At 44.9% G+C, this 21944-nt stretch overlaps 1 protein-coding gene across 1 annotated transcript in view; it reads right to left on the bottom strand.

Annotated features, from left to right (window-relative positions):
- CDH23 (cadherin related 23) overlaps positions 1 to 21944 on the bottom strand; it is a 547959-nt gene that overhangs the window by 169212 nt on the left and 356803 nt on the right. Inside the window, exons 14-19 of the mRNA XM_065408191.1 lie at positions 19925 to 19989; positions 18160 to 18397; positions 15626 to 15731; positions 14611 to 14738; positions 4244 to 4316; positions 1767 to 1883 (exon numbers count right to left, since the gene is read on the bottom strand). Of these exons, the coding sequence (XP_065264263.1) occupies positions 1767 to 1883; positions 4244 to 4316; positions 14611 to 14738; positions 15626 to 15731; positions 18160 to 18397; positions 19925 to 19989 (727 nt within the window). The remainder of the gene's footprint in view (positions 1 to 1766; positions 1884 to 4243; positions 4317 to 14610; positions 14739 to 15625; positions 15732 to 18159; positions 18398 to 19924; positions 19990 to 21944) is intronic.

The raw sequence follows: 21944 nt of genomic DNA, 5'->3' as shown, positions 1-21944 counted from the left end.
ATACGTTTAAGTATTCCTAGTAAAGGCCATGTTTTAAGTTTTGTGTGAGGGCATTAGAGTATACGGTTACGTCAGTGACACTAGATGAGTGACTGGTCTATATTTGTAATTAGCTATTGGAGCTTGAGATTCCAGCCATGACCTACGGACAATGTGTCATGGTGACACCAATGATCCCTTTGAAACAGCTGTGGTGAGGACCAGATCAGTGATGCGGTTGTGTAGTAGCGTGTTCTGTGATGGAACACTTGTACAAACAGTTCCACTCTGCAATGCACTTGTCCGTCTTTTCTCTGCAATTGCAGACTCAGGCTGCGCAAAGCTTGTGAATCAGCTTCGCACAGTCTGGAAATAATCTGGATGAATTCAGGCTCTGCTTCGTTGCTCTCAAAGTTCAGATATATTAACCTAGATGACAGGTAATCTATGATATCACTGTAATGTTACCTGGCTTGAGCTCAGTGACTTCACAGCCTTGTGAGGACATCACTGTCTCTTAACCAACATGTAGAAAAATAACACAAGAATCTAACGGCTGATATTCCCAAGGTAATAGCAGCTCATAGGAAGGAGCCAAGCCTTAGTTAGATTTGGACAGAATTTTCCACGCTGTGGCAGACCACAATGACATTATTTCTATCATCTCCTCAACCATCTGTAATCGCCTTTCAATACCAAATCACCTTCCCGCCAATCATCTCTTCTTCTCCCCCTACTCCATGTTCCAGTTGTTGAAAGGAGCTCAGCACGGAGGACTGTGCTCCCCTATGGAGGAGCTTTTATGTGAGGGGCTGTCCGAGGCAGCAATAGAAGGAAGCAGGAGGAGAGGGAAAATTAATCTAGATGAGAGAAATTAAAAAAGTTAAAAGGTCTTCTTAAAATATATTTGCTTCCAAAGTTTTGTGGCATCAATTAATTCACAGACTGAAAAAAGTAATCAGTAAAAAAGTTTTAAATATGAATGTGTCGCAATGATGGATCACTCCTCCTGTCCACAAAATTGCATCTAATTAAGCGCACCTTTACAGAGCAGGTTCAGCTAATTTGAATCAGGAACGTCTCAAGAAAGTGCATACACCTCGAAGGCACTGAGCAAGCAGACACAGTTCTGCAGTATCTTACTTTTCCATCCTTTCTTTACATGCCCCTATGTACCAATGTATGCTACAATGTGCCGGGATTCGACATGAGGCTGTGAGTGAAAGGAGTTCTTGGATCGCACTGGATACCCAGATTTTTCCAGAGAGCTTCCTCCCAGCATTGCTAGGTCAGCAACAGCTTAGAACAATGTGGTGTGCGCTTCTTCACAATCGTGGCCAGTTATGTCATCTACACTAATCCCCAAGCAGCCCAGGGAAAGAACCCCTTTTCCCTTCTCCTAGACTGAATAACAGAGTAGAATGTTGATTAGAGTTCCCCTTAGACCAGGGCCCTTTGTTCACTAGTCACTCTCCCACTTCCTTCTAGAAAATGACTGTGGATTTGGGCACCACGTACTATAGTGGCAGGATGGGTAATTGTGCCTGACGTCCTGGGACCAGGTGCACTTTATACTCCCTTAGGCTGCGTTTCTCCTACAATAAACACAGTGGGGAACATGAGAGAGAAAGATCGTGGGGAGGGGAGGAATGGAGGGAGGAAAATGACAAGAATAAAAGGATGGAGGGAAGAAAGAAAGATGTGAGAGAGACAGAAAAGGAGAGAATACGAAAGATGCTGGAAGGAGAAGGGGGGGGGGGAGAGAAAGATCACGTGGGCAGGCTCACCTGAACGAGCGTTGATCCGGAAGTGAGAGGAACCTTCCAGGGAGTAGATAATTGACTCTTGACCATATTCTCTGGACCGGTCCAAATCAGTGGCATTTAAAAATAGCACTGTGGCTCCTTTGAAAACACCAGAAATGAGGAATAAAAGATGCATATTTGTTAGCAAACTGATGGACAAGGGCTGGGTCAGAAAGCACAGCACCCCCAAACACTAGACCCAGTGGTCACTCCAAACCAGGAAGCACGTTCATATCTATTCCCGGCCTGCTCTTTTAATAGGTCTATCGTTTCCTATCCTGCTAACTGGTCCATCCCTCCAAACTGACTGTTGTATTATCAGCAGCTCTAACACCCAATTCAAACTTGTCACTGTGTCCAGGAATCCCAAGGTGAGAGACTTAATCACTTGGCAGCTCTTAAAGAAAGTACACAGGCCCTCAGGGATTTTAAGTGCCATGTTAGTGGCATTTTAATGTTAATCCAGGGGAAGGAGGCTGCATGAGCCAGCTCTGGTCGGATGTGTAATCACTACCACCACCAGCTCGGTCATGACCAGCGAGCAGTTCATGATGGGTTTGCTACTTACATGCCCCAGGAAAGCTGACAAGGATAAACTCTTTAACAAAAAGGTATTTAATGTTGAAGGGATTTAAGTGCCACAGTGAGGACCTTTGGTTGCATAGCTGTTGCTTTCACAAGTTGCTTTCTCAGTAAGACAAGGGTGTGAACTGTATGGGAAAGTGAAGAGTGGGGGAGCTTGAGCTCCAATTGGATAGAAAGTCAATTTTACCTTTTACAGGTTTACTCTAGCTCTTCTGATTTTCACTGTATAAGCACAAATCGAGCACATGCTTTACTTGATATTTACCAGCATAGCTATGAACAGGGTGATGCTGCTTCCTAATGCAACTGACTGGTGAGAGCAGAAGCCCAGTTACTCCCTGGGTACAGTATGCACGGACACACTGTGTGGAAAATTAGGATTGTACCAAGCACAGGTGCTTTGGGAGTTTGTCAGCCTCATGCTACCATGCAGGCAGGAGCAATAATTCTGCATCCAGTATTTGCCAATTATAAGGTTGGAGGCCCACTAGCATGGTTGAGCATCCAAGAGGAAACATGTGTGGATAGACTGCCCCTACCCATGCCAGCCTAGGATGGCACTGGGAGAAATACAAGCAACTCTTTTTTCCAACGATGCAGCAATGTATGTCAGTCGACATGTGCCCCCCTACCAGTGTTCCTGGAGGTATTATCACAGATTCTGCTCTAGGCAGGCACAATGCCACCAATTAGCACTCCTTGGATAGCACAGCTCCTCTCCCAACCCTTATGCCACCCTACTTATAGGCGCCTTCATTGAATCCTGTATGGATGTAAGTACATAATCTATTTGTGGGTGTGATTTCAAAAGCACTCAGAGTTGGCCTATATCTGCTTCCAGTGAACTCTATGGGAGTTTTACCATTGACTCCAGGGTGAGCAGAGTTAGGCCAACAGGGGACTGACTTTGTACAGTGCTAGCACAATGGGGGCCCAGGTCCATGACCAGGGCTCCTAGACACTACAGCATTACAAATAATAAATAACCCCACCACCACAGAGCGCTTGAGACACGTACAGGGTGGGATTTGCAATAGTTTTATCTGAGTTATATGTAAGGGATGTATTTTAATTTTCAACTTAAAAAAGGGCCCATCACACAAATTCTGGATGGTGAATAATGTTAACAAATATATGTAACCCACTGGTCAGTATGTGTTGTGTCTCTGCCTGTGTTCCCAATCCAGAGGATGTGAGCATTACAGCGCCGGCTGCAGAGGCTGGCTCTTTAGCTCAAGCTGTCGAGACCCAGGCTTTCAGCTCTGGAGCTCCCTGGTTCAATCCCCAGTGCTGGCTGAGATGGAGGCTGTCACATATACACTTAGTAATGTGCTCATAAGTGTCAACCCTGAAGGCTGTCATCCATCACTGAGCTATACGCCATCCCAAATCTCACCCACTAGGCAAATGCCAGAACAAAAAGATACTCTTCATGGCTCAGTGGAAGGCCTAACAGTTTAAATCTGTTGAATCAGCAGGGGAAACAAGACCCAGAACCAATGGCCTTTCCTCAGAATGCCCTTCCTTCAACTCCCCCCCCGTCCCTGTCTGATGCTAAAACACCCGAGCGGGTTAAGCTGCTACAACGGTACGTGTGGAGAGAGGCAATGTGCATGACTGCACACATCTCGTGTGTGTGCAATGCATTATGTATGTATTGAAATCAGGAGGCCTGGGCATTAGGCAGCTAATTCTCTCTCTCTCTGCAAACTTGCTTCTCATGGGATGCTGACAGCCTCTGCCAGGTAGTTGGGCTCTTTTGGAATCTAGTGCCACTTCCCCATTGGCCGAGTAGGCGGTCATATAAAATATTACCAGTAAGACACTACAAATGGGAAGCCACATAAAGAGAGTGAGAGCACAATTTTCCATACCTGCCATGATGTCCTCCATGACAGTAATGACGTAGGATGGCCGACTGAACGTGGGTGGATTATCATTTTCATCCTAAAGAGAAAATAAGAGATGTTGGAAGACACTGACTTGGAAAAAGACAACAGAATAATGACAAAACTCTGGTGTGATAGGACATGGAAATGTCTACCTCCAATTGACTTGCTGCCCCATTTGGACCAGAACACTGCTGCTTTAACAGTACAGAAAGGGGGAGGATTGTCTTGTGGTTAAGGCACAAGGCTACAACCAGGAAGATCTGTTCACAGACTTCCATTGCAACTCTGGTCAAGTTATGATATTTTGTCTTTCCGTGCCTTAGTTTCTTAATCCATAGGACAGGGACAATAACATCTCTCTCCTTGGGGTGTTGTGAAGGTTAATTAGCTACAATAAGAAAGTTGTTTGGAGATGAGAGTGCTATGTAAAGGGTAGGCATAGTTATCTGCTAACACTGTCTAGGGGTTGTGCATATGCTGGGAAAGGAAAGGCACCTTATTTTGAACATTTCTTTTCTACTCCATTTTCTCTACTGCTCTCATAAGAAGCTTGAAAACAAAGGGTTCATCTCTTCTCTGTTTCCAAATTGTGGTCAGCACAAAAGGAGCGGGCAGGCATAAGGGAGCCACTTACGGTGCCTTGATTCTGTGTTGTTTGGGACCTTACGCCAGTCAAACAGAAAGCATCGACATGGCAAAACATAGCTCCAGCAATGCTCCTTCCCTCCCCAGGTTCTTCATACCATGAGTAGGGATTGCACAGCTGGCAAAGGAGCCAGCTTTATGCCTGCAGACAGCTTACCCCCCCACAAGGGAATTTCTGCTTGCCACTTTGGCCTGAGCTGGCCACTCTGACTCAATGGTTCAAAGTGGCTAGAGTGGAAATGAGACTCTGGCCAAAAGTGTCTTTCCCTACTGATTTTTTAAAATAAACACATCTGATAAACACCAATTCCCTCCACCCATAGGCACCGACTCCATGGGTGTATGGGGACTGGAACACCCACAGAAAAAAAATAGTGGGTCCTCAACACCCATTGGCGGGCCCCGTGATCAGCTCCTCCCTTTCCCTCCCAGCGTCTCCTGCGGCTCGGCTGTTTAGCAGTGTGCAGGAGGCGCTGGGGGGAGGGGGCGAGTGAGGGCAGGGCACGCTTGGAGAGGGGACAGAACAGGGTGGGAAGACGCGGGGCAGGGGCGGGAAGAGGCAGGGTGGGGACGGGACGGGACCTTGGGGGAAGGGTTTAGTGGAGGCAGGGCCTGGAGCAGAGCAGGGATCAAGCACCACCAGGGAAATGAGAAAGCCAGTGCCTGTGCCTCCACCACTCACATCCTTCATCTATAGTCGTTTCAAATGGAGCAGAAGCCATAGTGGCTTCCTTTCGTTAGCTTCTCTGCATGTGCACAAGTACCAGTACAGATGTTAACAGGAATATCTATTAATTATCTGCCTCTGCAGAGAAAAGTGGTGGATTCTCTCTTGTTTTGCTACTGATCGAGCTTACAGTTTCTGGGAGGGATGGAGTGGGAAACTGATGTACAGAATCCCAAGGAGATTCCTTCTCTGATATAAACATTTTCAATTAATTAAGTCTGGTGCTATAAACTGCTTTCTTTCTGTTATTCATTAGAGAATGTCTTGTGAGCGCCTCCTCCTCCTCCAGCACACAGTTTTAGAAGGGAGCAAAACATTACAAGAGCCAAAAACAAATACAAGCAACATCTCCTCCTCCCTCTTCTTCCTCAGAGCTGCACACAAAGATTTTATCATTCAGGATCACACTGGCCAATGACACATGGTCCTGGAAGTCATGTTATCTTTTTATTTTGCACAAAACAAGAAACATCTGATTCCCGATTACAAGGAGGAGGAAAGGACTTATACTTTCTTTTACAAAAGTGAATATAGTGCTGATGAAAGATGACATTTCTTGGGACAACAAATCCTCTGTTCACAGGACAACCATTGCACAGACAGTGGCAGTGCAATTTTGCCCACACTGCCACACTCACCTAAACATGCAGAGACCACTGCTAAGGGTGAGAAGGTAGTGCAGTCTCCAAGTACTGTTCTACTAAGACTCCCCAAAGAACTCTGCAGTAGTTGTGCCTTGGATACTTGTCTACTAGTAAAGGAAGATCGCTGACTCATTTCACAATGGCTGTCAGATGTTAAATAATAACTAACCTGTGCCAGGTTGGACCCATGAGATAGAAGTGATCAGCTCGGAGACTTGCATAACACCAGTCCACTGAGTCATCCAACCCCCCTGGATGTTTTCACCTTTTCCTCTAACTTTAAAATGGTTTAGCCCAAAATTTCAAATAAGTGGCCAATGATTTTGAACACACAGCTCGACACCTTGGGTCTAGTTTTCAGAAGTGCTGAGCATCCACAGCTCCTATTTTCTTCAGCTGAAGTTATGGGTGCCCAGTACTTCTGAAAATTAGAGAGCAAGGTACATCAAGTCCGGCATCTAAAAATCAAGTGGCCACTTTGGAAAATTTTGGCCAGAATGTTTGATGCTGAAATCTAAAATCATAGAAAAGTGGGGCTGGAAGGGACCTCGAGAAGTCATTGAGTGCATCCCGCTGTGCTGAAGCAGGATCATCCCCGACAGGTACTTGTCTAACCTGTTCTTAAAAACCTCCAATAATGGGGATTCCACAACCTCCCTCGGTAACTTATTCTAGTACTTAACCATCCTTAGGGTACGTCCACACTACCCACCGGATCGGCGGGTAGCGATTGATCTATCAGGGATCTATTTATCGCGTCTCATCTAGACGCGATAAATCAATCCCTGAACGCGCTCCCCGTCGACTCCGGAACTCCACCAGGGCGAGAGGCGGAAGCGGAGTCGACGGGGGAGCCGTGGCCGTCGATCCCGCGCTGTGAGGACAGGAGGTAAGTCGATCTAAGATACGTCGACTTCAGCTACGCTATTCTCGTAGCTGAAGTTGCGTATCTTAGATCGATCCCCCCCAGTGTAGACCAGCCCTTAGAGTTTGAAAGGTTTTCCTAATATCTAACCTAAATCTCCCTTGCTAAATTAAGCCAATTACTTTTTGCCCTATCTGGACACAGAGAATAATTGATCACTGTCCTCTTTATAACAGCCCTTTACATATTTGAAGACTATTATCAGTTTCCCCCATCCGTTTTCTCTTCTCTAAACTAAACATACCCAGGTTTTTTAAAACCTTTCTTCATAGGTCATGTTTTCTATAGCCTATTACTTTATTACTCTGCTCTTTGGGCATGTAAACATAATGTCCGCCAAGGTAAGAAGAAACAGTTCCTTAGCTTTGGAATGATTTCACCAGTTATATATTGATCCCTGAATACAGTCTATACCTAGGACACATTCACCTCTGAAAGGGTATATTGTTGAAATAATAAAATAATATATTCATGAATATTTCTAGTTACCACTTCTAAGGTGCCCATCCTGCTGATGTCTTTTTGAAATACAATGGATGTGAGCAATACACATTTAATAACTACCAGTATTTGTTGTAATTTATAGTTCAATCCTGTATACATTTTGCTATATATTTAAATTAAATTACCTTCCCCTCCACCCCAAACATGCACACTGCTGAGTGACACAGTTAAGCTGACCTAACCCCCGTAGACAGAAGAATTCAGCTGGGCAGTTGCAGCCGTGCTGATGTATGGCTTCCAGTGTAGACAAGATCTGATACTGGTGCACATGAGCTCTGCACAGTGCAGGGCCTACAGCATAGGGGATGAGGGGAGGTGACTTTATACAACCTTCGTGATTCCCTTATTCTGGGTCCACCCAGGCAGTGGATCAATGGCAGGTGCAAGTTAGAGCCATCTCAGCCAGCATAAAGGGGCCACTGGACAACGGTGAATCAGGCTCATGATTCACAAGCGATGATTTTGCCAGATGCAGTAAGAGGCAGCCAGCAGAGTCTACTGACAACTTTCAACAGACTCATTTTTAAAGATTTCCATTTCTCAGTGAGCCCCCTGTACATAACAGAACCAAATTAAACACAAAATCCCTATAAACATTTTCATCAAAGAATTTCTGCTCATTTCTTGGTGGTTATGAGGGGTTTTTTTTTTTTTGGTGGGGATGGGGGTGCATTAAGCAAGAGAGAACCCAACTTGTTGACTTCAGGAGAAGCAGTGAAGCTTACTTCACACAAAGTGCTAGCAAACGTACCTAATAAATAAACTCAAAAAACAGGTTTTTTGCTCACTTTCTTCAACTGATTCTCACATCAGAAAGGCAGCTACTGCATTTGACCAACTGACCAAGAATATGAGGGATAACAGGAAACTAACATCGAACACCAAGCTACCGGGCTACCAGACGTGTGTTTTCAGCAAGATCTGGACCTCCTACAGCAGGCATGAGGGAAGGCTAAACACCTTCCACACCTGCTGTCTTCGTTGTACTCTAAACATCAAGTGGGAACTCAAAGCATTTGAGAAAGCAAAATTGTACAATTTAATCTATTCTCAAACACAAATGTCTCTGGTGGTTCAGTAATCTGTGTCAGATATATGAAGGATGCATTCCAAAGGATCTCCTGTACAGAGAACCTGCAGATGTTCCTCGGCCACTGGGATGACTTTGGTTCAGGTTCGAGGATGTTTGCAAAAGGGACTTGAAAACTGTCTACATCAATACCGCAAGCTGGGAAGACGTAGCTAGCAACAGGCTACATTGACTCCCTGGTGCAGCGCAGCCCTCCAAAAGAGGCTGAAGAGAGGTGGTTGAGAGAAAGGAAAGCAAAGCGAGAGAAGAGGGAAGAGCAACAGGCTCCAAGTGCTAGTAGTAAATTAGTTATATCCTCTGACCCTGCACCTTATGCCTACACTATTGGTGACAAGGCTGGTCACATGAGAATTGGACTTTTTAGCCACTTGTGATGCTGCACCATGCCATACAATAAGTGAACAGCTTTTGCACTTACACAATAGTCTTTCAAGACTGACGATTGCCACCACCATGTTCAGCTATGGTAATGTTAAGTGATCCTATCTCTACTAGTAGATACAAAAAGGTTCAGACAAGAAATATGATTTTCATGTTGATGGTGTCCCTTTAAGCCTGTCTCTGCTGGGAGACAGAGACAACCGCTGTCCTGATGAACTAGATCAACACCACTTGGTTTAAAATATTCCTAAAAATGGAAGAAGGATCAGCTTAAAGGTGTTTTAAATGCCATTCAAATAATGTTAAACTGACCAAACCCAACAACAGAAAGGAGTTAAAGAATAAAAACTGACACAAAATAAAATACCCCATTTGCTTGAGTCCCTATGAGCTTCCAGAGGCCTCTGATAGCCCTGTAGCCATGACTGATGCTTTTGCCATTGAACTTGATATTTGAGGCCATTTCACATGCCAGTGATGCTCATCACACTCTAATTAAATTGCCATCCTCTGCTATCTTTGCCGGAAGCAGGTGATCTTTAATCAGCCTTTGCATCACTTCTGTGATGCTCAGTTTTGCACATTGTCCTCCTCACAGCATGATGAACCTTAATGTGGAAATCCCCTCCACTTTATACTCTCATTCTTGGAGGGCATGGCTATTGGGAAACCCATCCATCAAAACGTATCAAATTTATTAGTGTTGCATTTAGTGTTTAATTATGGGAACTCAGTAACAAACTTGCATATTGTGAGGTGGGGGGGCTGTCTGAACATGGATGGTGAAAGCAAGTGAATAAATGAGAGATTATGGAATAAATTCCCGCCAACTCTGGGAAACCTTATTCTGTCATTTTTCACTACTAGGTTTTTTGCACTTTTCCCCAAATCGTCTTGTGCTTGCCACTGTTGGAGACAGGATACTGGCCTAGACAGCCACTGGTCTGAGCAGTATGGCAACTCCTAAGCTCCTTCAAGAGAACTGATTCACCCAAACAGGGGAAGAGCCTCACTTTCTGCCCACCATCAACCCTGCTCCCAGGCTCATTATATTTGACTCATCGGCTTCAGAGAAACTGATTTAAAATGTTTCCCCATCACTCCACCTTCCTTGCCAAAGGCTCTATTTTCTTTCTCAAAGCAAACAGCCAGTACTAGCAACCTCTCTTAAGGGGAGACTTTGTCAATCACCAACACCTCTTTTATTATATACTTATATATAGTTAGAGTTACTGGCTCACTGCGCAAAACAGCGTCTAGAATGTCAGTGACGGAGAGCTAGGCAGAAACTTATTAGTGGTGATATTTCCTGGGATCCTGGCATCACACTTGCTATTAGTTCTAATTCAGCGGCTCCCTCTACAAAAGCTTATTGTCCCCTAATGGGAAATCTACAAAGCGAGTTTGACTTCTTTATTAAAAACCAACAAGCAAAGGATGAAAAAAAAATTACCTCCCTCCACACTCTCAGTCACTCTCTTGTTCTGTCTTTTTTTGCTTTAAGTGCCATTGTGAGCCACTTCATCATCATCATCATTTTTTTTTCAGTTGAGAGAAAATCCCTTTGGTTGAAAGTGGAGAAAGTGACAGCTACTTAAAAATCATCAATGTACAAAATCAGCCAGAAGGAGATGACCTTTTCAAGTGTGGTCTTTAGACAGATGTGATTACACTGTCCATAGAACAGCCAGGGGAGGAAGTATTTAGCCACTACTAAATTCCCTTATTTCTCCCTCTTATTCCCCCCCCTAATATTATAAAAAGAGTTGTGGGGGAGGGAGAAGAGGGAAGAAGAAATCACTCAATTGTTATAGCAATGAGTTCCTCCATCTTCTGGTCCGTGCATTGATGCCACTTACAAACAAGATCAGATCAGATCACAATAAGACTGAAGGGTTATCAAGTAAACAGACTCCACTGCTGATACCTTCCTTGAGACTTTGTCAAATCACAATATGTTGCAAATCGACAATCTGATCTAATCCTGCAGAGCAACATTTATAAGCTAATTCCCCCATCAGCACACACATACCATCTCTGATAAGAACATCTGTATCAGGATGCAGAAGGCAAAGGAAAGCATCTGGTACAATGCAGCAACCCAAACCTTATCCAGCCAAGACAGCTAGCATTTGAAAAATAAACAACTGAATGTGACTGATTCAGTGACTGATAATTTCAGACACTGGAAGTGCTAATGTGCATTTGATATTCATGTCAGACTCTGTGCCATTTGGTTTCAGGCACCTTTAGCTCTTTAAAAATGAGGAAAATGGGGGAAGAAAAAGGAAAAGAGCCTCTATTAATCCTTTTGAACTTTGCAAAGATGGAAATGAATGAAGACACTCTCCTGTCAGGCATCTGCTCTCTTCACCCCATTCTGATCCCCGTGTTCCACTGCTTTGCAAGCAACTCAGTGGAGGAATCTCCCAAGGCTTCTTGTCAGGTTAGTTGGCATAAGAAGGAGAAAAGGAAGACATCACTCTTACCAGTCAGCTCCTGGGGTATTACCAATACCAATTCTATATTAGGTGAATCCATCTATACTACACTTTGCTGAAGTTACACCTTCTGTTTCTGTGTAACACCAAGTGCCCACAGCATGAGTAGTTAAGAAAGTTACAGTAAGATCCAGGATGCTGAGCTGATAACACCTTGGGGAGACCTAGCAGTTTCCATGAAGAAGAGTCAGATTCCCAAAGCAATCACCATCAGGTGCTGAATACACATTACCTATAAAGACTACACCAGGAATCTAGTGGGCTGAGAAGAGGCTCTGAGCAGGAACTATGGTCTAACCCTGAGTGATCACAGACTCTTTCTGTAGACTTGGGCAAGTTTACTTAAACTTTTAGTTTCTCTTTTTGTAAAATATGCATAATAATTCGTGTTGTTCAGCTATTTGAAGACAGAAAGCACTTTATAACTGCTAAGTATTATCCTTGCACTCCTAACCACCACCCCTATCGTGCTCCTCACCCTGTTGTAAGCTCAAGCCCTTTACAATTAGATTTGCATGCCTGGGTTTCAATGGCTTTCACGCAGTGAAAGGAGAGGAGAACAGGTGAATGGGGTCCTGATGATTGACTTCTGTTTGACTGTTTCCATGAGACCTCAGAGAGCAGCTAGGTCTCTCCACTGCATCACCCTCTGTCGCTCAGACACAGCAAATGTTAGAGACAGACTGAGTTTATTTAGCCACCAGATTTCAACTCTCTCCTCAAAACTACTATAATGTATTGGGCAGTATCTTATAGGCCCGTAAGGCTTGGGTTTGCAAAGCATCTAAGGGAGTTAGGCGCTCTACCTTTCAATGAACTGGGTTCCTAACTCCCTTTGGCACTTTGAAAATCCAGCCCTACATTACTAATTTTATTTTTGTAAAGGAACTCTCGGCAAGAATTTTTTCACTCTGCTTGCGGCTCACACCAAAATCAGTTTATGAGCTGCTTCCGCTAGCTCTGCAAGAGAAGATTATGAACAAAAATTATTCCTTAGATGTGCATGTACCTGCTAACATCACTGACGATGCTGGTGCTCATACAAGGCTACTTCTCAATTAGAAACACAAGGGGTGGGGTAAGGTGGGTTTTATTTAAAAAAAAACAACCCACATTTGAGAGGGAAAGGAACGCTATTTCTTTAGGTTGCTTTTAAGAGGGAATTTCAAATAATGGAGAGAAGAGTGTATGTGCGTGCATATATATTTACATGTTTGTACATATAAATACAACACATGTACTGTATCGTATGCACACGATATATTACGTATATACCCACAGGTGCTGGGTGATCTCGCTCTATGATATAAAGGCAACATCTGGTATTTACAACAGGAAACTGCAAGACAGAACCCTGGAGCATTACTCTGGTTCTGCCACTTACGTAGTCCGTGGGCTTTGGCAGGTCACTTAACTTCTCTGTGTATTATTTTACATATCCAAAGCATGAGCAGAATGGTACCTATCTACCTCACAGGGCTTGTAAAGCCCTTTAAGATCCTTGGATGAAAGGTGCTATGTAAATGCAAAGCAGTATTTACTCCTGGGGGAATTCTGTGGCACTGCGCATGTGCAGAATTTATGTCCACCGAAGATTTCTTTGCTTCCCCGCAGAAAAATGACTTTCTGATGGGGAAGCAAAGGGAAGACACAAGAGTGGTCATGTGACCCTCCCCAGCAGGATTTTTCGTGTGCCCAGGGCAGCTGGCAGAGAGGTAAATCACTGTGGGGCAGGAGATGGGACTGGGGAAGACTCAGCTGGTGGCTCCTACCCTGCACCAGGCTCAGCTGCTAGTCCCAGCTGGCCTGGGGAGGATGGGACTTCCTCTTCCCCAGCACAGCATCCAGAGCCAGGTCAGACCCACCCCCAGTTTTCTCCCCTGGCTGTAGGAAGCTCTGCAAACTCTCCCACCTGGCATGCTTCCTGCACCCATCGCACCTCAGCTGCAAGGGGAGCGATCACTGTACAGGGAGCGGCTCCCCTATCTGCCCAATCCCTGTGCATCCAGACCCCCTCATGCTCAGACATTCCTGCTGAGCCTCACCCCCCTTGCAACCAGAACCCTCCCTGACAAACCCCACTCACCCTGCACCTGGATCCCCACCCTACCGAGCCCCAAGCAGCTGAAACTGGATCCCCACCGTACTGAGCTCACTCCCCCAGCATCTGGCTCCCCCACTGAGTCCCCCAAATCAAGACCTCCCTGCCAAGTTCTATCCCCCACACACCCAGACACCTCCCCCGCTGAGCCCCAGCCACCTTCACCTGGACCCCCCTGCAGAATCCCATTACCATTGCACCCAGAACCTCCCAAAAAGCCCCTGTGCATCCAGATCCACCCTGCACACAGATCCCCCACTGAGCTGCCTGACCCAGATTGCCCCACACAGAACCCTCTCAACCACACCTGTATCTCCCCACATTAAGCCTCTCCACACTTGTATCCTGCCTTGCTGAGCCTGCCAGCCCACACCTGATGCACCTGACATGGAGGGACAGGGCTCTGGGGTGTTTCTGGGGCAGGCCATGTCCTAGCTCTGTGTCAGGGTTGGATGCAGCCTCATCGCTGAGTCCGTGTCCTGGGGGGAGCTGCACAGTGATCTCCCACCTCTGTGCAGCCAGTGGCCTGTGCTCCCTAATGCCATGCTGGAGCCTCCACATTTATTTGACAAATAAAATTTGCAGAATTTTTGCAGAATTTTAAAATATTGTGCGCAGAATTTTTATTTTTTTGGTGCAGAATGCCCTCAGGAGTAAGTATTCTCACTAAAGTAGAAAAATGGCTGGGGCACTGACATCAAGCATGTGGACATACTCATCTGGCAGTGCCCATGCTACTAGCCATTAGTATGCCATGATGAGAATTTCCTGCTTGGGGTAGGACTTTGTGGGGAGGGGAAGAGTGCAATGGTAGGCACAGCTGGTACTTACAAACACCTCTATGGTGATGGGAACAGTGCTGTTAAGTGATGGGACACCAGCATCCTTGGCCATCACAGTCAGATAAATAACTCCATTGGAGACTTGCTCATAATCCAGAGGACGAGTCACACTTATCACTGAAATGGCATAAAGCATTGGAGTAAATGCAGCTGGTACTAGCCCACTTAACAGCTAACATATACACCCAAGCACACGCACATACGCACGCACGCATCAAACAGCAGCAGCAGAAGTCGGTCTGGTACAACTCCTGGAGCAACGCATTTAGATCTCGTCTATGCTAGGAAAATCTGTGAGTTTTTATTCCTCACTGATATAACTGCACTTGTGCTACCACTGGCAACAGTTGGTCACCGTGCATACAATGCCAGAGCCCACCATGGCTAGCATTGGTGCAGTTGCTCCAGTGCAGATAACCACAAATGTTTCCAGGGTCGATGCATGTAATCCACAGAAGCATTTACTCTGAGTCAGCCTCAGCCACTCAATGGAGGTATAGCCAGCCACTCTTCAGAGCGAGCACCAGCTCCCACCCCTCCCAGTAAAGCAATTGCATTTCTTCGCAGAACTGTCCTGATTAAGGCCAAGATTTTCAAAAGTAACAAATGTTGGGGGGAGGTCTCAATTTTGAACTCCAAAATTGAGACGCCTTAAAGGGGCCTGATTTGCACCTTTTGGGGGAGGCAGGGACCCAAACTTTCCTGAAAATCAGCCCCCAGTAAAGTGGCCCGAGTTGGGAACCCAACACCTGAAGCACTCAAAATCACTAGTCACTTTTGAAAATCTTGGTTGATTCCTCTCCTGATACCAGGAGTCAGAAGAACAGCACCAAATGGCACGTCCACACACCACCTTCTGTATGCAGCCAGTGCTGCAGGCTCTAGCCCATGCCCAAGCAGAAGCGTAATGTATATAACCAAGCCACCACTCCCACGTGAGTGCCACTCGGCCCCTTGCCCCTCCCCCTCGTGGCGCACCCTACCAGTGCCCCAACAGCGCTCACCTCCATACCCTTCAGAGACACTAATGTCAAACGAACTTCGGAAGGCTGAAGCTTGCACGATGCTGTAAGTGATCTGGTTATTCGGAGAGGAATCTTCATCAGCTGCCTAGATTGAAGCAGAAAAAAGCCCCAGTGTTATCATATAAACACAGACGCTGTCTCTGAGAAATGCTGCAACCTAATACGCAGAGAAAAGAAGGCAAACAATTTTGGGGAAAAGATGGGAGGAGAAGGGGCTAGGGGGAAATGAACAGTGTAGAAGGGAGGCAGTAGTGGTAAGGGAATGGATATCTGTAAATGGATGTTCCTAAGGTTTATATCAGCCTTTGCCCTAGTCTAACTATGGTCATAACTAATTCTAGGTGGTGAGTGTGGGGGTCTGTCACAGATCTGTCTGTGGCAGGGTGCCCCCTTTAGGCTACGTGGAAAGTGCATGCACATGTCCAATTACTCCATCCTCACCCACAGAGCGGGTGCTATGGGGTCTTTTCAGCACGCCAGTGCTCACCTTCAGGCTGGGGCCTCTCGTTCCCTCTCTGTGTCCCCAGTGATGCCACCAAACAGCCCATAGTCAGCAAATGGGGTTAAACAAAAGAAAGGCAAAGAAAAACCTGCAGGTAGCTCCCTCTAGGAGAGGGGCGTCTCTTACTTCAGAGGGGCCTGGGAGTATCAGTGTCCACTTCAGAGTTCTCTGGGATCCAGTGCAAGCCTCAATTCTTTCCCCCTTCAACTCAGGGGTTCTGTACTCTCCTCCTGCGAGGGCAGGGCTCTGCAGCTGTCAGTGCTCTCTCCGGGCCTGCCTGGTCTGAGTGGAGTTCCCTCTTTTTAACTCTTCCTCCAGTCCTGGCACATTTGCAGGTGTGGTGAGGCGGGGCCCCTCCAGCCCAAAGCAACTTCTTAACCCCTTCCACGCTAGGGCGGAGTTTATATACTGCATCACAGGGTCCCTTACATTTGTAAGGAGCAGAAAGGCTTGGTTTCCACTTGCTGTTTTCTTCTGGACTACCCTTTTATCTTCATGTTTATGCCAAATAACCTTTCCTCCTCTCACTTATGTGTGCCTTGGATAAGGTGTCCTCCTTCTTTCTGGACTGCTTGCCAGAGTTTGTGAGGACAAGACAGAAATATTCCCTAATGATAGACACCACCTTGCTCTGTGAATTGGTGAGCAGCAAGAGCTGACAGAGTTTTGAAATCATCATCTCTCTTCACATCCCACCTCAGAGAGAAGAGTCACTGTGTCTTAAACTCCTCCTCTCCATTCCCTCACACCTATAAAGAACAGACACTTAGATCTAAAATATCTAAGAGATGACCACAATACTCTTACAGTACTCACACAGCCTGAGTTTACTGAAGACAGATACCAGCTTGAAGAAAACTGCAAAAGGCCTAGTTTATTCTTGTCATGCTCAAGGAGACAAGTGGGTTCCATTGTCTCTTTTTTTAAACAGAAAAAGCTTACAATTCGATCAGCAACAAACTGCTCAACTCCCACAGGTAAATGCAGATTTCATCACGAAGGGATCTGATGATAATGAAGATGAGTTTGCATTCTGGAGAAAGCTTTGCTAGTGGGTATGGTATACTCCAGGGGTAGCTCTGGCGATGATACAGCTGGGATGGGAAATCCTTGCGACTCTCCTCCTCTTTGCTCAGCATGGCTTGTCTACATTTGTGGAGCTTGTCCACCCGTGTACAGCTTGTCATGCCAATGATGAATTTTGAAGTTGAATAAGCTTGTCTCAAATTTCAAACCTATCAAAATGGAAATTCCACTGCCTTCAGTAATTCTACATTTCCCTTTAACAGTACGTTCCTGTCCTTCTATAGCCCTGCATTTCACAGGAACTCCGGAGCGATGATTATACAGACACTCATAATGGAAACTCAGCTCTCCCAACCTCACACACTTTCTTCTCTTTACTTAGCTGAATTCATTAGCATCTTTCCAATCCTGTCACAAAATCCAGAGCACCTTCAGGGAAGTCCCAATCACTCAGTGTAATAAAGTCTGATACAGTAAATCCTGCACACATCCAAGGAAGCCAGGGTAGGAGGAGGGGAGGAAAGGGACATGGGGAAAGTCTAGGCAGCTAGAGAAGCAGAGTCAGTTGCATTTCACAATAAGGAGCAATTAAAGCATGCAAAGGAGCAGATGGTCTGCAATTCCTTCTCCTCCTCCCCCCCCCCCATATTCCTGACCAGTAATACTCCTGTTTAATTGCATTCATAAAGGGTTTAATTATAGTGGGTAGCTCTCTCCGTGGGGCTTCACCACCAGGGCTTCAGACTGCTTTCAAACGGGAGGGGATGACAGAGAGCAATGATGAGTAAAAGAGAAATTAAAAGAGTGAAGAGGAAAAAAAGACTTAAAATGCACTTCCTGCTGTTTCTCTCCTCTTCCTGGTCCATCTGAGACTTACCCTAGCTGGAGAAATCCTGGATCACAGGTCCCCCTAATAATATTGACCATTGTGTATCTGGAGAAAGGGAAGTATAGTAGAAAGTGAATCGGCGCTTCCATTTCTTACCCTGAGACGGACCACCTGAGTGACCGAAGGCTCATTTTCCCGGAGAGCCCCCAAATAGGATTCTTTCTGGAAGGTGGGGACATTATCGTTGATATCCAGAACGTTAATCCTCACTCGCCCTGTAGTCTCTTCCCCACCCCCGTCCCTGGCAATCACAGTCAGTGTGTAGCGCTGCGTCGTTTCAAAGTCTAACCGGGCGATCAGTGTGATCACGCCTGTGTCTTTATCCAGGGAGAACCTGCCAAGCAAAAAGAGAGGGGGAGCAGAGGAGTTACCAAATCAAACCCTCATTTCAGGCAGACAGGAAACAGCAGCCTGAAACAACACCGTAAGAAAGAGGCATAGAGGGAAATTGGAAAAGGTTTGATGCTGTGCGTATCATCTCATAGGTTCCTCCTGACCGTAACATTTCACAGTACTATAGCCTCTTCCAACTGAAGAGCTCATCATACTTTTCAGACACTGATGCACCCTCAGCCTCTGGGTGGTAGGTGTTATTTACCCCATTTTACAGACAGAGCAAATGAGGCACCAGGAAAGTTAAAGCCAAACTCCTGAAGAAACTGAGGCACGAAGAGGTCAAAGACAAAATTTTCAAACTCTGGCATCCAAATCCACATTTAAACACTTAAATAAGCAACCTGATTTTCAAAGGGGCTGAGCAGCTGCAGCTCCCATTGAAGTCAATGGAATCACACCCGGGATGAATTTTACCCCTTTTACACCTTAATGTCAATACCATATTCCTTCCATTGTAGCAAAGGACTCCCAATCACTCACCCACGGCAGAAGTGAGTCCCATGTGTAGCTCTAATACTATCATATAAGTTGTTATTACGTGTATGTGTTGGCCTCAAGTTACATATTTGTGCAGCTAGGTCCTGATTTAGCAAAGCAATTTAAGTGTGTTTCTCTTTAAGCACAGGCTTTAGTCCTGTTGATTTAGCAAGCCTGTATGGGGCCCAACAACTTGTGACTGAACAAAAGCCTATCTTTTAAAAAACACCCAGCCCAGATTTAAAGATTCAAAGTGATGGACAATCCACCACATCCTTTGGTAACTTGTTCCAAAAGTTAACTATCCTCACTGTTAAAATTTGCACTTTATTTCCCTTTTGAATATGTCGAGCCATGGATGATGTTACACGTTTCTCTGATATACTAAACCTCAGTCTAGTACCAGAAAATTTCTCTCTGTGCAGGTACTTATAGACGGCTTGAGTCTTCTCTTTGATAAACTAAATAGACTGAGTTCTGTAAATCTCTCATCTTAAGCTGTGCCTGACAAACCTCAAACCATTCTTGTAGCTTTTTTCTGAACCCTCTCCAATTTTCCACTATCCTTTTTCCAAGTGTGGACACCAAAACCAGATACAGATCTGGACTGATATGAACTGGCAGAGATGGCTTGAACAGTATCCGCACTTAGTATAGGGCTGATCCCATTGGAGTCAATGGAAGTTTTGCTATTCACCTCAATAGGTGTAGGATTAAGCCCTCTGGTATGATCCAGCCCTGTCTGTCCCTCAATTTATGAGCACCCAAATCACACGAGAAATTTAAACAGAAAACAAGCCATGTAAAAACTGGAATAGGCCTTCTATTAGGATCAATTCGCCCTCCCTGCGACAGTTTATGGTAGCCTCTCTTTCAAGAAAGACTTCACAGATTAAAGTTACCAACATTCCAATTTTGTAAATTCATGGCAAGACTGAAAGGGGATTTTAAGGAACTGAAACTATCTGAGAGGTTTTGTCGCACTTACCTGTCAGGATCATCACTGAAAAAATAGCTGACTTTCCCATAAGTGCCCACATCATTGTCAGTTGCCTAAAAAGTTTAAGTACAAAGGGAATATTAATAACAAAGATGTTTATGAGAATTTCAACTTAAAAAGTAAATTCTGATTAGGAAAACATTAAAAAATCTATAGGAATCTTAATTCAACCTCTCCTTCATATAGCTGCTGCATTGGCCAGATGGTTCCTTTGACATCCTTCTAGGTTACCTATATGCTCCCTGTTCTCTAGGATATCTTGCAGAAAGGGTGCAGGTACGGGGTTGTTACACTCCCCTCAGGACTTCCTCTGAGGGGATAACTATTTAACTCTGCTTTTCTGATCCTCCACCCTGCCATGGCTACCTATAGCAGGAGCTGCACCCAAAATCCGTTCCAAGTGGATATACAAATCCAGTGCTGCTTTCTGCCCCTTCTCCTTACAAGTGAATGAATAGGCTAACACCAGTGCAGATTTTGTTAGCTGACATTTTTCACCTGATAAATCTGGGACTCAGATGTTTTTGCTTTCCTGAAATGTATTCTGTGTATGTCCCTGATTCATAGTCTGCCCTAGATAACAACACTCCATCAAATCCTCTTTACACCACGTCCACAAAACTTTAGCAGTAGGAAACTTTTCATATACTCTAACTTACATACCAAGAGCAGCTGGCACAGTAAATAGTACACACAAAAATATATCTGTGAACAATGGGGCATAGTAAGAGACATAGAAAATTGAAAAAAAAATTAATACAATGATTATGAAAGAAAAGCTGCTTGAATTGTCCATGATACAATCCTGCAGAAAAAAAGCATTACAAAAATCCACACAATAATGAGGGGCAGTTACACTAACATAGAGTGGGGGTGGGGAATGATTCCAGAGAAAATTGCAAAGCCTGATTTGCCAAGAAAAGGAAATAAGACATAAAAGTGTGGCATTTACAGAAGGGAGTCACAGTCCATATAACTGGGGTCAAGCAATCCTCAATTAAAAGTAGGTAAAAGGGCATTCCCACATATTGGGTAATTTACTGTCCTCATTTCTCATGTTCAGTGGCAACACCCAGCGACGCCAGTCTCAATCATGTGAAGATGCAGAAGTACCGAAAATGAGATTGAGGCACATTTTTACTATTTACTTAGCGTTGACAATGTGCTTGTGGCTGTACAAAACACAGACATGAAGACAGATCTTGCCCCAAAGCTCTTACAGTCCAAAATACAGATACTCTAGGCAACCCAGAGAAGGGAACAATTTAAAGCCTTGATTTTTATGCCAACTCACTTTACGTGGCCTTACAAGGATAAAAGTAGAGGGAAAATACCAACAGGCATGTACCACAGCAGATTTCATCATTTTGTATAATCTCATTTACATTTTCTATTCCCTGTTCAAATAACTCTGGTGTTTAAAAGTGACCAAAGCACTAGGTCAAGCACATGAAAACTGGCTTTCACTCAGCCTGGATCTTTACAACAGATCTGGCATTCAATGTCTTTTGGGACAAGTCCATTGTCACATTGTTTTATTTTTCCTTGATAGCAAGTGGAGTAACTGCGGTTTATTATTCAATACAAATACCTAGTAGAATGTGCTGCCGTATGAAGGAAAGACGCAAAACCTATTCATGCATCTGAAATATGAAATCATATCCTGCTTTCCCACTCAGGGGCTCTTCTGATTCCTGCTGGAGGACAGAGAAAGCTCCCATAGTTGTAACCTCCATGCTCACCATCCACACTCCCTTCACAACCAACATCTCTCTCCATGACTGAGGAGGATTAGACAGTCAATTTTCTCCCTTAAACTTCTGGACAAGTCACCACTGGTCAATGCTAAATACTCACCCCAGCCCACAATTTCCATGGTGTTGGTTTTTTTTAAATCAGAGGAGCCAAAATACCAATTCTCAGACAAGTACGAACCTAATTCTGAAAAGTATTTTCCTGGAAAAGAAGGGTGGCTCCAGTGGTTAGGGCCTGGGACTCTAGACACCCT

This window comes from Emys orbicularis, chromosome 7 (assembly GCF_028017835.1).
Source record: "Emys orbicularis isolate rEmyOrb1 chromosome 7, rEmyOrb1.hap1, whole genome shotgun sequence".
In the NCBI taxonomy this organism is placed as follows: domain Eukaryota; kingdom Metazoa; phylum Chordata; order Testudines; family Emydidae; genus Emys; species Emys orbicularis.
This window is presented reverse-complemented; position numbering and strand designations above follow the sequence as displayed.